Source organism: Copadichromis virginalis, linkage group LG8 (genome assembly GCF_057382275.1).
Source record: "Copadichromis virginalis isolate Kocher_CV1m ecotype Utaka linkage group LG8, C_Virginalis_male_GT1.1, whole genome shotgun sequence".
Taxonomy (NCBI): domain Eukaryota; kingdom Metazoa; phylum Chordata; class Actinopteri; order Cichliformes; family Cichlidae; genus Copadichromis; species Copadichromis virginalis.
The window spans coordinates 29,655,292-29,669,275 of NC_140625.1; the positions used below are offsets into that span (position 1 = coordinate 29,655,292).

A 13,984-nucleotide genomic window follows, 5' to 3' on the forward strand; every position below is an offset into this window, starting at 1 on the left:
CTGTCTTATGAGATCAATGCAGATTCTGGATCTGAAAATGAAGGCCATTTAACCATGCAGTCTTGATAAAAACCAGCGTAGAGCAACACATCTGGTTGCAAATGGGAGGCCTGATTGTATGGAAGTAAACAGTCGTTGGCTCCTTTGGTCTGTGATCTCATGAATTTACAGGCTGACGATTTTCCAGACAAATTTATGTTTTTTTTTACACAGCATGATCTTTATATGTCAGCTATGATCTCTGTCAGTGTCAAACAGGTAAATAAAACAGGGAACAAATTAGGGTGGGCTCACTTTATAACAGATGACCTGTTACTGCATGAGGATGTAGTGTCAGTTTACATATTTATGTCAGATTTAACACATTTTCATGACCTCTGGTTTCAAAAAAGCTAAGATTGGACTGTGATGACACTCAGAGTGGTATATCCATGGTCTATTATATGAAGCTGTATCCACGTGGCTTCAATCAGCATACCTGAAGGCACCAGCCCAGAAGTAATGTCTTTCCAATGTATTTTTGTCCATTTTAAGCATTTAAAACATTTTAGTGAGCTAATTAGTGATTTAGAGACATTTTATTCATAAATCTGGGGCTTTTCATCCTTTTATTAGACAGCCAAAAATGGAGAGATGATAGGAAGTGAACGGGCAACTGAAAGGGGAGCACAGGAAACAGTGTAAAAATTAAGTGACTTGTCAGAATTTGGAAACAAAGTACTTAAAATTGTCCTTTAGGACTGGGGCCTTTAAATAAACTTGTTGAAAATGACATTTCACTTCAGTAAAGTTCTGCATGTGTGTATATTCAGTACAGTGGGGGTGTAATCAGGTAGGCAAGACTCCGGGTGGGCAGGTTACACATACACACCTACATACCTGAAGCATTTATTCAGCAGCGTTTCATGTGAAGCCTACTCATCATCGTCCTCTCAGGCTTTTTCTCTCAGCTTTAGATCCACGTCTGTGATTCATCAGCAAGCGCGGCGCTCTGACATTCAGTCTGTGCGCCGCCCACTCCCTCACACCTCCGAAAAGGCTTGTAGTGCACAGTCAGAGTGGATTCAGTCCATTCAAAAAAAAAAAACAAAAAACAAAAAACAGTGTGAAGTGAACAAAAGCAATTCGGGCTATTTCAGACTCGTCAATACATCGGCTTTGTCGGAGAGAATGGTTCAAGGTTAGAGATGGGAACATTTAATGTCTCCCTATCTATCTGATGCTTTGTCCTTAGCTGAATGAGCTTTGATCACCTTCAGAACAATAGCAGAGCAAGGTCATGGTGGGCCTGTACTTTTCATACATGCTAGTCATACATGCTAGAAGCCACAGAATGGGGGGGTAACAGATTCATTATGTGTGTTTTTTTGTTTGTTTTTTTAATATTAAGACTTTAAAGGCCTTTAATCTTTAATATTGATTCAAAAATATGACAAATCAGGTTGCAAAGCATAAAACAGACCAATCATTGAGATTTATAATAACACAGATCATTAAACTTGTGCCTCCTACTCTAATGAAATTAAAGAGGATGGTGAGGGCTCGTCAACAGTCTCCCCTTCTTTTATAGCACTGATGAAATGCCAATCGTTACTTTAAAGATAAATCATGCAATTTTATAGAATTCGGTAAAGCACCACACCTCTGTACCCCCATTAGCACCACACTGTGCTATTAAAGTTTTCAATATCTTCACATTTAAATTAAATAAATTGACATAAGGCTAAAACAATGTGGGTAAGCAAATGATTGGATTACAACCCTCAATTTTTCACTGTCAGCAGAGCCTTTTTCATTCCAGATGGACACAAAAGCATTACTGTCATTTAATCGTTAAAGTGATCTGTGCAGGACATTCAAGCTCCTCCACACCAAAGCAGGAAACAAATTTCTTTGTATGCCATCATCTGACCCATTTCCCCTTGTGTGATGTGGGAAATAGGTTAAACATACACCGATCAGACGTAAAATGATGACCGCTGACAGGTGAAGTGAATACCTATCATATTCACTGATGGATATTCATGGAGGGAGGGGTTATATAAAGGAGCAAGTTAACATTTTGTCCTCAGGGTCAGGGCATCTCCAGTAGAGTGTTCCTCTATCAACAGTGGTCCAAGGAAGGAACAGAAGGCACACGGGGAATGAAGGCTGGCCCATGTGGTCCAATCCAACAGATGGATCTACTGAAATTCCTGAAAAACTTCATGCTGGTTCTGACAGAAAGGTGTCATAGTACAGAGTGAATCACAGTTTGCTGTGTATGGGGATGCAGAGCTGCAGACCAGTCCGGCTGCCTGTGCTGACCCCTGTCCACTGTTAAAAGCACTAACCATGTGCACGCAAGCATGAACTGGACCACAGACCAGTGCAGGAAGGTGGCCTCGTCTGGTGAATTCCATTTTCTTCCACATCACGTGGATGGCTGGGTGCATGGATATTGCTCACCTGGGGAAAACCTGGCACCAGCACGTCACCATGGAAAGAAGACAAGTCGGTGGAGGCAATGTGATTCTTTTGAGCAATGTTCTGCTGGGAAACCTTGAGATGCTACTTTGACATGTAGCTTCTACCTAAGCATGGTTGGAAACCATGTACCTTCTTTCAGAGGAACAGCATTCCCTGATGGCCCCTTTCAGCATGATAATCCACCCTGCCACAAAAACTGGTTCAGGAATGGTTTGAGGAGCACAACAAGTTTGAAGTGTTGACTTGACCTCCGTATTTCCCAGATCTTAATCCAATTGGGCATCTCTGGGATGTGCTGGACCCCAGCACACCTTCAGGCATCTAGTTAAGTCCATGCCTTGACAGGTTAGGGCTGTTTGGGGAGCAAATGGGGGACCAACACAATGCTATGCCTGATTGGTATAGATTTAGAAAAATAAGGCGGCCCAAAATATTACATTTTAGCTACAAGATAACTTTCATCTGGATATGAGAGGGAAGCCCCACAGTAAACTGTGTACCTAATTCAGTTTTATTTACACAGCACCAGTTCAAAACAGTCATCTCAAGGTCCTTATGTAAGGACCCTACAAAATTAGAGACAGAAGCTCAGTGATGAAAGAATCCCTTATAAGAAGCATTTGGAGATAGTGGAGAGAAGGACTCCCATTTATTCCAACACATAGAGACCACCTGCCTTGGTCAGTTGTGAAGTGAGGAGAGAGAAAACTGGAGACCAGCAGCTTCAAAACTGAGTCATCTGCTGCCACCTTGTGTTCACTCACTGAATAACAATCGGAACAGTGATTTACAGGCAGTGAGATAACGAACGGCAATAAAAAAACACTTTTATTGTAAAAAGAATATATAGAGGTACAATATCTGAGGCCATTTTAAGACAAGTAGTTTGCAGCAGGACTGGCGAATCGCAGACTGTCAGTATTAGTCATCAGTGTTTCTGTCTGTGAGATTAACTGATTTACAGATTAGTTAGCTGGATCTTCAAAGATGCACAAGCTTTAAGCCTTCTGGATCTAGGCCACCCTTCTTGCACCACTTTAACATGAATATGTAAGAAAATCTAAAGCATCATACGCAAACACTGAAATAATTAGTTTTGATCATACTTGATGGGTAAAGCCCCAGGTTCTGTCAAGTTATTACCTTGAAGAGATTACCAGCTGTTGTCTGGGCGTCAGAGGTAAGCCCACAGACGATATGATTAGCCCTTTCTCCAATGACACTGAACTAATCCACAAGGGGAGCAAGGAATTAGATTAGTTAAGCTGCTTGAAAAGGGGTCAGACTGAGAGAATATTCTGCGAATCTGATGCAAATAGTTTTTTTTGTTTTGTTTTTTGGGGGGTACTTTAGGGTGGGTTGAGTAACTCAGAAAGCAAAGCCAGATGAAGAGAAGGCCTTTACGGTAAGAGAAAGACACCAAAGACTTTACAGAGAAAATGTTATGTTTCTGTTATACCTGCTTTAAAGGATCAGTTCACTCAAATCACAAGAAAAACAACGTACCCCTCCATCCTGTTGCTAAATGCAAATGTTTTATAAGCAAAGATTTTTAAAAACTAGCAGAAATGAGATCTAATCATCCCTTTTTGCAATCACAAATAAGTTAATACATGGAAGAAAAATGTCTCTATGTGAACTTGTCAGAGACCAATGATGGTTCCCAGGCTTGTTTCTCTGTTATTACATTCACCGATCACCGATCCATCATCTATGTTACTATGTTTGCGGAGATGCTTGTTTTGCGCTCCTCAAGTTTTTGTTTCACCAGATGTGTGCGTTTGTTGCAGGGAGGCTGAGTGGGAGATTTTACACAGATAAAAACAGGCTGAGTGCATTAGTAGAACGACATATATCAAAGAAAGTAAAGAGCCAGGCAAATGTTAGGGTGAACAATTTATCGCCATATGTGAAGGAGGCTCTGTTCATGGTGAAAGTTGGAAATTAACTCCTCCATCATTTTGTTCTATGTGTTTAGGTCACAAAGTCTACAATAAGGGTAGATAGGGCTAACTCCATTTACTCCAACTTGCTGTACAGGTATCAGTTACTGGTGAGCACACAGAGGGCAAACAAGATGACAGGAAGGTGGATCAGATCGCCAGAGCACAGCACCATCATAATGTCTCTTCTGCATTTTTACCCCTCCCTCACAGGACAAACGACAGAACAGATATATGTATTCTACAGCAGGAAAAAAGCAATTTAATCTCAGCTGGACTTACTGCAGCTGTAAAGCAAAAAAACTAAAAACTAAAAAAAAAAAAAAAAAATCACCACAATCTGAGAAAGCATGGCAGCACAGACCTGGATGCACAGAGCTAAATGTGTAATTTGGGTGAACTGGCTCTTTAAAAACATTACCCATCAGGCGAAGATATTTTGAGGGAGGAATTAAAATGACATACACACATGGCTTTAGGTCACTGTATGTCAAATGACTGATGGTAAACACAGAGAACTAATCAAACAAAGGTTAGGCACGATAATCTGATCTCACAGGTCTTCATGGTTCAATCAGCATTTGTGACTGCGGTGAACCGGTCCTGACTCGCTTCACGTGTGAACCTGCAGCCCATGAGGAGAAACAGCCGCTGGATGGGGTGGAGGAGGCCTGGTTATCTGAGACTGGCTGCTGTCTTTGGGTCTTTGAGCAACCAGCTGCTGTCGGCTGAAGATCCTCAGTCGTGCTCCTACAAAGCGAGCGCCTCTCGCTGCGGTTTCTTCTTGGGACGCTCCCGCTCTGAAACAAAGAGATTGACAGAGAAAGAAGCAGGATGAGGGGCCGTAGAGTCGTGACATGCTAAATCTTTATAGGTAATGTTACAGTATTTTACAGCATTTTAGTATGCTTCAGTGCTTGCTATTGTTTGCATACCATGTACACCAGTTATCTTCCTGAAGTTTTTCAAGTTTGGTTAACCAATGTATTATTTTATGCTCCAAGCTTTTTCCTCTGCTGAGACTAGTTTACTTTATTGAACTTTACTTACCAAAATTGTTTTATTCTGTATTGTTTTATTTGATCTCACTGCAGTGAACTCATTTTTATGCAAAAATAAAACCAAAGTTCATTTTTCTTGAAGCCTGACCTGACAGCAGACACAACATCACCTTCATCTTGTCCAATAACATAAAACACACAACCTGGACCTGCTGTGAGATCACAGATCAAGTGCAGAAAACTCACAGATCCAACAATGCAGAAACAAAACTGAGGTTTCAGCCACAGGGGCCTAGAGACGGGTCAGCGAACATATGGCAACAAGTGGTTGCTAAGGAAAAATTTGTATTTTTTGAATGGTTGACGAGGATTTGCTGGACATTTGCCGTCGGTAGAGTGAAACTGGATGCAAAGAAGCACACGGTGCTGCCCCCAAAAACCCCTTATGGCCTCTTGTCAACCATTTAAGGAATTACAAACTTCTCTGTAGCGACCAGATGTTGGGTGTCACTGCCCAGGCCTAATACAGATTATACATGTATAAAGTATCTACTGAGTACTAATCATGCTACAGTGACCATAGAGTATGTAATCTTGAAGAAACTCTGCCTATGAACTACCAAGGCTACCAAGACTCTTCACATATATACTCGGATTGATTAAAACATTTACTTCAAATAAAGAGTACTTTTACCTTTTATGTGTATAGAAAGTGCATGTATGTAGGTCATTTTTAGTAAATCCAATGTAGCATTTTCACGCTTATATGTATGTTACACACACAATTTAACGGTCCCCAGAGTGATTAAGCTTCAACAATTGACAGCCTTTTACTTCCTATCAGGTGTGCCTCTACCATTCCTCACCATTAACTGAGAGTCAAAGATCACAAAGATGGCAATGGTCAGGATCCTGTTTCTTGACTTTTCCAGTGCCTTTAATACCATCCGGCCCTGTATGCTTCAAGAAAAACTGAACAGGATGGAGGTGGACCCCTGCCTGGTGGCTTGGATCTCCGACTACCTCACCGACAGACCACAGTACGTCAGGCTGAAGGACATCACGTCTGACACTGTGGTCAGCAGCACAGGAGCACCACAGGGAACTGTGCTGTCCCCTCTTCTCTTCACCCTGTACACCTCTGACTTCTGCTACAACTCTGAATTATGCCACATTCAGAAGTTTGCAGACGACACAGCCATCATGGGGTGTATCTGGGATGATCAGGAAGAGGAGTACAGAAGTCTGGTGAGGAACTTTGTCGCATGGAGTCACACAAACCACCTGCAACTCAACACCTCAAAGACTAAGGAACTGGTTGTGGACTTCGGGAGGTCCAGAGAAGGTCCACTGCCGGTTCAGATAGAGGGGGAGGAGGTGGAGGTGGTCAACAAGTACAAGTACCTCAGGCTGTGGGTGGACAATAAACTGGACTGGTCATGCAACACAGAGCACCTGTATAAAAAAGCCCAAAGCCGACTGTACTTCCTCAGGAGGCTGAGGTCTTTTAACATCTGCAGGAAGCTCCTGAGGATGTTTTACCAGTCGGTGGTTGCTGGAGTACTTTTCTATGCTGTGGTGTGCTGGGGGAGCAGCACAGCAAAGAAGGACTCATGCAGGCTGGAGAAACTGATCAGGAAGGCTAGCTCTGTGGTCGGCATGAAGCTGGACACTCTGGTGACAGTGGCAGAGAAAAGGACATTAAAGAAACTGATGGACATTATGGACAATGCTGGGCATCCTCTGCACACGGCCATAAACAACCAGAAGAGTCTGTTCAGTGACAGGTTGCTTCTCCCCAAGACAAGAACTAACAGACTTAAAAACTCCTTTGTCCCACACGCCATCAGACTGTTTAACTCCTCTCTGGAGGGGAGAGGGAGGGGAAACAGGAGGACAAAGGAGGGGGGAACAACTAAGCTGTAGTGCCTCTGCACCTCACTGTACAATACCTTGTGCAATACTTTTTGTAAATAGTCAACAGTGCAATAGACTCAATACTTGAAATGTGCAATTCACTTGTATTTTTATTTTTTATTCCTATTTATTCTATTTATCCCCTTCGTATATTTTATTTATATTTGTCTCTGTATTTATATATATATATATATATATATATATATATATATATATATATGTGTGTGTGTGTGTGTGTGTGTGTGTGTGTGTGTGTGTGTATATATATATATATAATATTCTGTAACTCTGTAACTTCTGTCGGTGCTGTGCTTTTTTGGAAATCGAATTTCCCAGAGGAACCCACCCGAGGGATTAATAAAGTTCTATCTAATCTATCTAATCTAATCTAATCTAATCTAATGAGACGGGAATCTTTCCAGACGTTTTGATTCAGCAGCGAAAGAACAATGATCGACACAAAAATCTGCAAGTAGTGGCTGCAAACAGCTGCAGGGCAGGTTTTTGCCATTTATTTGAATAAAAACGTGATGTTAATAGATGTAATAACCTCGCTTTCTGAGGACCTCTCTCTTCTGAGCTTTGCATTTAAGCATCTAATAAAGCGCCAACGTGACAAGAAGACACCTCATTAAAGACCTTTTTAAAGACGTGAGACAGCAGCGAGATTTAAGCTTCATCACACTGCATGTTTTAGTTTTAAACAGAGTGATAAGGTCACCGGGGCCCACGGTGACTCAGCACAGCCTTTTAACCCTTTAAGACCTACCATAGAACCAAGTCCGCCAGAGCTTATATTATATTTTTACATGCTGTAGAGCCATTTTTGGGAGCATTTCAAGTTGCTATACATCAATACAACCATTACAGCCTAAATTTTAATAATATGTCTGCATTAGGTGCATAGTAATTACATAAATTGCAAAAAAGTGCAATAAACTACAAAAAAATTGAAAATCGTTTTTGTTTTTTTAACATATATTTCTAGTTAGAGAAATTTAAGAGGCTTATCCCTCAAAACTGTAAATACAAAAAAGTTGCACAAACTAGTTTCCCACCACAGGAAATTTATTTTGAGTGTCTTCATAGTTTTATTTTTGAAATACACCAATTTTTATACACTGCAGGAAAAACGAAAATAAATATTATAGTGCAAATTTGCAAAATAACAGCATATGCATCAAAATAAACTATTTCCAGCAGTGCAATATGAGTCCTCAGTATCCCAGAAACGACACAGAAAGTCATAAACTCAAACATAACTTTTTAAAACACAAGTATAGGCTCATAAGGCCCCGATCGTAAAAAAAAAACTACATTTCCGCAAAATGACGTCACTTCCGGTTTCGGGCAGGTCATGCGGTCATGTGATAGTTCGCGCTGATGGACGTAGGAAGTGTTACAAACAGCTGATCGGATCGGGGAAGCGTGTTTCTGGAATATCATGTTTTTGTTGCTGCAAGTGATTTTTATGCAGTTTTTGCAAAGCTATATGTGGAAGGAAACTGTGACCGAGGACAAGCTGATGGCATCAGATGTAAGTACAACTCCTCCGGTTTCATATGCAAAAAAAATTATTGCGCTAGCTTACGTGGTTGCAGTGCTACCGGGATTTAAAAATAGTTACGCAAAATGGAGCGTGCCCGCTCCGATCGGCTGTAAAGGGTTAATAAAAGCATTCTATTTATTGACTCCTCTAAAATTACTTTCTGGTGGTGAAGTGTTTACAGTCGTGGAAAGAAGATATTATTGAGGTTTCAGCACAGCCTCTGCGATATGAAACACGATGGGAGGATGGCTGTTGGATTTTTTCTATGAAGTGTCATGCACATATTCTAAAAGTCATTAGTAATAATAATAATAATAATAACATATTTATTAACAGGTGCCTTTAAAGGTCACCTTACATTAGTACAACAAAATAAAACGTATGGAGAGGATCAGATAAATATGGAGGAGCGAGGTTATAAAGTAAGAAGTGGGATCTTCAAATTTACAGGGAGGTGAATGGGAACCCAATGGAGCTGTTTAAGAACAGCTGTTACATGTTCAGTGGATCTAATTCTGGATATAATATGAGCAGCTATATTTTGAACTAAGTGCAGTTTGTGGAGAGATTTCTGAGATAGACCACAGAGAAGAGAATTACAGTAATCTAAACGAAATATGACAAGTGCATTGACAAGTATGACGGTACTGTTTGGAGTGAGCGAAGGATGAAGGCGGTTAATATGAAGATTAAAAAAAAAGAAGAAGACTGAGTGATATTATTAATATGTACTGTGAAGGAAAGAGTGCTGTCAAGGATAAAACCAAGACTCTTAACCTGAGGAGGTGTGACAACAGAGTTATCAATGGATAATGAAAGACTTCTGGTTGGAACTTTAGTCAGTCTTGCTTTTTGAACAGGACTGTGCAGCAGTGTGAACCTGGGATAGGAAAAACATGAGACAACAAACCTGGTTGCTCCTCCGCGGCCTCTGGAACGTCTGGCAGTTTGTCTGAAGGGACCTCAGGAAGCTCGACATCTCCCTGAGAGAAAGTTCAAAATCCGACAGGTCAGAACTCAGAATCAAAATGAAGAGCAGGGTGCTGCTTGCTAAAAGTGCGATCTAATCTTTTCTTTTTCTTTCTTTTAAAGCTGATTAAACTAACCTGAGTTATTGCCTCCAGTTCAGCCAGCACAGCATCTTCATCCTCCTGAGATAAGGAGCCGGCCAGCATGTCGTCAATTTGCTGCAGAGAGACGACAAGTTTTTAAAAAGTGAAATGACTGTGGATACGAACCAATTTTACATCTGTGAAATTTAATCTACAGAGATTTGAGAAATCCTTTTAAATTTTCACTCTCTCCACATCTACTTGCAGAATGAAGTAAAAGAGGCTAAAATAATAAATGAACCCGATTACCAGCTGAAAGGACCTACCCTTTGGTACTCAATGGCATCTTGAGTTTCATCCATAATCCGTTCTACTTCTTCAATAGACATCACCTGCAGCGAAAAAGAGTTGATAACAGCTCATGAATAACAGGTGATGAATTTTAAAAGCATCTGCAGGCCACATGTCATCACCTACCTCATGCATTTTCTTCAGGCATTCATTTCCAACTTTCAATCCATCGATGACTTTCCTTTCGATCTGGGCGAATTCCAGGTCTTGAACCTGAAACGAGGAGCACAGGGAGGAGCTGTGAGCGCCACCTAAACGCTGCTGAGTGTCAGTGCAGTTCGCCGATCGCTCACCATGCGCTCCAGGTTGCTTATCTGGTTCTCTGTCTTGTCCAAGAGTTGATCTTGATAGCGTTTCTTCTTCAGTAAGAGAAGAGCTTTCCTGTTCAAATAAACACGTTAAAGCTTGTAGTAAGGAGGGAGAAATGTAAGAGATGATTGACAATCAAAAAAAAAGCGCTGCACAAAATGTCTCGTCTTCCCAAATTCTTTTTGCAACAGTAAAAAAAACCTCTCTTCTTTCCCATCTCCCATCCCATTTGCTTTCTTGCCACTATTAACTGGCTTTGGATTTACGTTTAGTTTCTGATTCTCTGTCCAAGCACCCTGAGCACATGCACCAACACTGTACATGTGCTCACAGTCAGCTGCAGTAGATAACCCAGAGAAAACAAAAGGAAGGTTGATAAAGAAGTTTGGAGAGAAGGTGATTTTCATCCAGTTCAGCCCTCTGTTAAACTGAATTTGGTGACAGTGAAAGGAAATATTTTGGATTCTTCACAGCTGCTCAAACAAGCAAAACAACTGAAGACGTCAGCTTGATTTGTGTTTTTCGCTATTTATTATTTTTTAAGGATTCTGCCTGAAATAAGCTTTAGAGACATCAATTAGAACAACATTTCAGAACTGCAGATTTCAAAACTTTATTTTTCTTAATTTTAATTTTATATTAATGAACTCTGGGAAGTCAGCTGCAAGAACAGTTGCAGGGAAGCTGTCCTTTCTGTCCTGAGTATTACGCTCCCTATTGAGCAGTATTGATATATTTCGTGCTGAGAACATATATGCCTTTACTCTCCTTTCAATCATTACTATGGTTTCATTGATTATACTGTACTCACTCTTTTTTGCCATCCTTCAGCAGCTGTTTGGCCAGAAGCCTCTCCTTCTCCAGCTGCACATTGATCTTCTTTTGATACTGCCTGAGCTTATCTCTTTGCTGTTTGAGTTGCTGAAATGAGGAAATAGAGACATGAACGAACCAAACACCTGCACTGCACTCAGATACGCTTCAAACTAATTCAGCCATACCAACTTCTTGTTGATCCAGGTTTAGAAATTGTAGCAGTCTGCACAAACTATAATCTGATTATTACTGGCTGCGCTTACGTTAAGGTCCTCCGGTAATACCGGCATAGAAAAATAAGTACACTACAGTGTTAGAATTTGAATGACTTACAGTGTTTGCTTAAAGGACACTTTAAAGAACGAATCGAAGAGGATTAAGCGGTTAAGTACGTTAAGACAGAAGAGTAGACCCTGAATAATAATAACATTTAGATGTTTTGCTTTATAAAATATTGCTGAGGGCTACTCGATAACCGAAGTTGTTAAATTAGCACACAAGAGCTCGCTCTGTTTTACAGCACAGAATTCCAGGCTAACACTTGAGCTAGCTGTGTGACACTTACCAAAATCGCTTTGTCTTGTTCTGTCACTCGGGTTTGTTTCTTTTTTCCAAAAAGATTTCCCATCCTGGCACAGCATGCCAGCTAAAAGTCTCAACCAAAAAGCAAAAAAGGAGGGCAAACTACTTAAATGTAAAGCTAAATTCAAGAGACAGACTTGCGAAGATTCTCCTCCATTATTTGTGTAGTCATCTGTGTCCACACCCACACCAGGAAGGACGGTGTCCCGGCAGGGACAGACACTTCTGGTATGACATTTGGTTAAAGCGCCCATTTAGAGCAAACTTATGACAGACCTGCCGTTATTTAACATGAAAATACTTTAAAATCACAGCTGTTTCGAGGGTAGAGCCGAGTAATCGTAAACACAGTTTAAAATAAAGAGATCCACCAGTTTCCACTGCCCTCCAGTGGTCAGACACAGAAACTACAGTGTGAACGTACAAAACTTCCGGTGTGGACTTTCAAAGTAGAGTGACAATACAAACAGTCAGAGTAACCTGTGATAAAGGATTGGAAATTTGCATGTTAATTAATTTAACTTCCACAGATTGAGTATTTGGAGTGTGTTAGATTTGTGTGTTTTGTTTTTTTGTTCTTTTACAAAAGTTTGAATTTAATTTAATCTTCATAATTTAAAAAATTTCCCAATGAAAATGAAAAAAGCAAATTAATTCTAGATGATTTTACCGTTCTCAAACAAATTTTTCTAGCACAGTTCTCTGCACCTACTGTTACACTCACATTAATTATTAATAATTCAAACTCACATTTTTATAATTACGTTTTCACTCTAACATCTTCCTGATTTATTCTAAGTCCAAACATTCAGTCACGAGCTATTTAAAAGTGGCCACGTTTACTTTTTAAAAAAACTAGGTGTGAAAGTATGGGTACAGAGTGCAGAAAATATGGATCAAATCAGGGTTCGGGAGTAATACACTGAAAAAAAAAGGAACAAGACACAACCACTGAACTACTGTTCCCGGGTCTTTTTTTGTCAAAGCCCCTGAATACTTGAAATACTACCAAGATAAACAGCAGAAAATGACTAACTAGGATGGGGCTATGGTGAACGACAAACACGGCAAGACAAAAAACAAGAAACGAGTTCAATCTATGGCTGAGATGGACACTGTAGAAAGTGAAGTTAATGACAAGGGAGACATTTTGGCTAGCGCTGGGGCTAATGCTAGCAAAAATGATGAAATGGATGAGGACAACAAAGTTAAACTGAGGGCAAAAAAGGAAACTGTACATATCCTGTTATGTGAAGCACTTAGGTAAACCTCTAAACATCAGTTCTTCTTTGAACACAAGCCCAGAAACAACTTCTGTAGATTCAGCAACTGTGGCACTCTTCAACAGAAGGGAGTGACACAACTAATGTTCCTGTAGTCTTCCATGGAGCCAGGTGTCTTTAACCCACCTCCTCCATCCCTGTCTACATCTCTCACACAAGACTCAATAGAGAAGATTATGGAAGGCATCTTAGAAAAGCAGCAGCAGCCTGAGGGAAAAAGGCAGACAAAGAGTAACCTTGCCTGTAGTTAGCCCGAGTCCCAATATGAGACAGTTGGAGCCTCCATCCACTATAGTATTTCTATTGTTCAAAGAAGGTGCATCAAAGTTAAACTGCTAAGGGAATGATAACCCTAAAATACCCCTTTGTTCAGACAGAGGGAACTGGATGCTACCAAGAAGAGGGTGGAGAAAAAGAGGAAAAGGCCAGAATCCCAACAAACAGGCCGCCTCTGCAGATTCTGTGACATGGACCTGGAACAGGGACCAAATAGCCCACACATTCATATGGGCTTCCCTGAAGTGGCAGGGAAATACATCTACTGCCCTTCAAAAGTGTACTCTCTATACAGAGATAAAGGCATGGCCAAGGAGATGGCCTGGAAGAATTTGAGGAGTCTCTCGTCTATGAAGCAGAGAGACATAAATGGGTGGAAGAAAAAAGGAAATGAGGAAGAAACGGTTGATACTGTACATGAGAAAATTTTGTCCTA

General features: G+C 40.6%; 1 protein-coding gene across 1 annotated transcript; it reads right to left on the bottom strand.

Annotated features, from left to right (window-relative positions):
- Positions 1-3,279: 3,279 nt before the first annotated feature.
- chmp6b (charged multivesicular body protein 6b) lies at positions 3,280-12,339 on the bottom strand. Its single transcript, XM_085467053.1, has 8 exons — positions 11,973-12,339; positions 11,403-11,512; positions 10,576-10,663; positions 10,409-10,495; positions 10,258-10,323; positions 9,986-10,066; positions 9,790-9,862; positions 3,280-5,212 (listed from the first exon to the last, which is right to left on the bottom strand). The coding sequence occupies exons 1-8, from the start codon at positions 12,033-12,035 to the stop codon at positions 5,163-5,165; spliced, it is 618 nt and encodes a 205-aa protein (XP_085323179.1). The 5' UTR covers positions 12,036-12,339; the 3' UTR covers positions 3,280-5,162.
- Between the last annotated feature and the right edge of the window lie 1,645 nt (positions 12,340-13,984).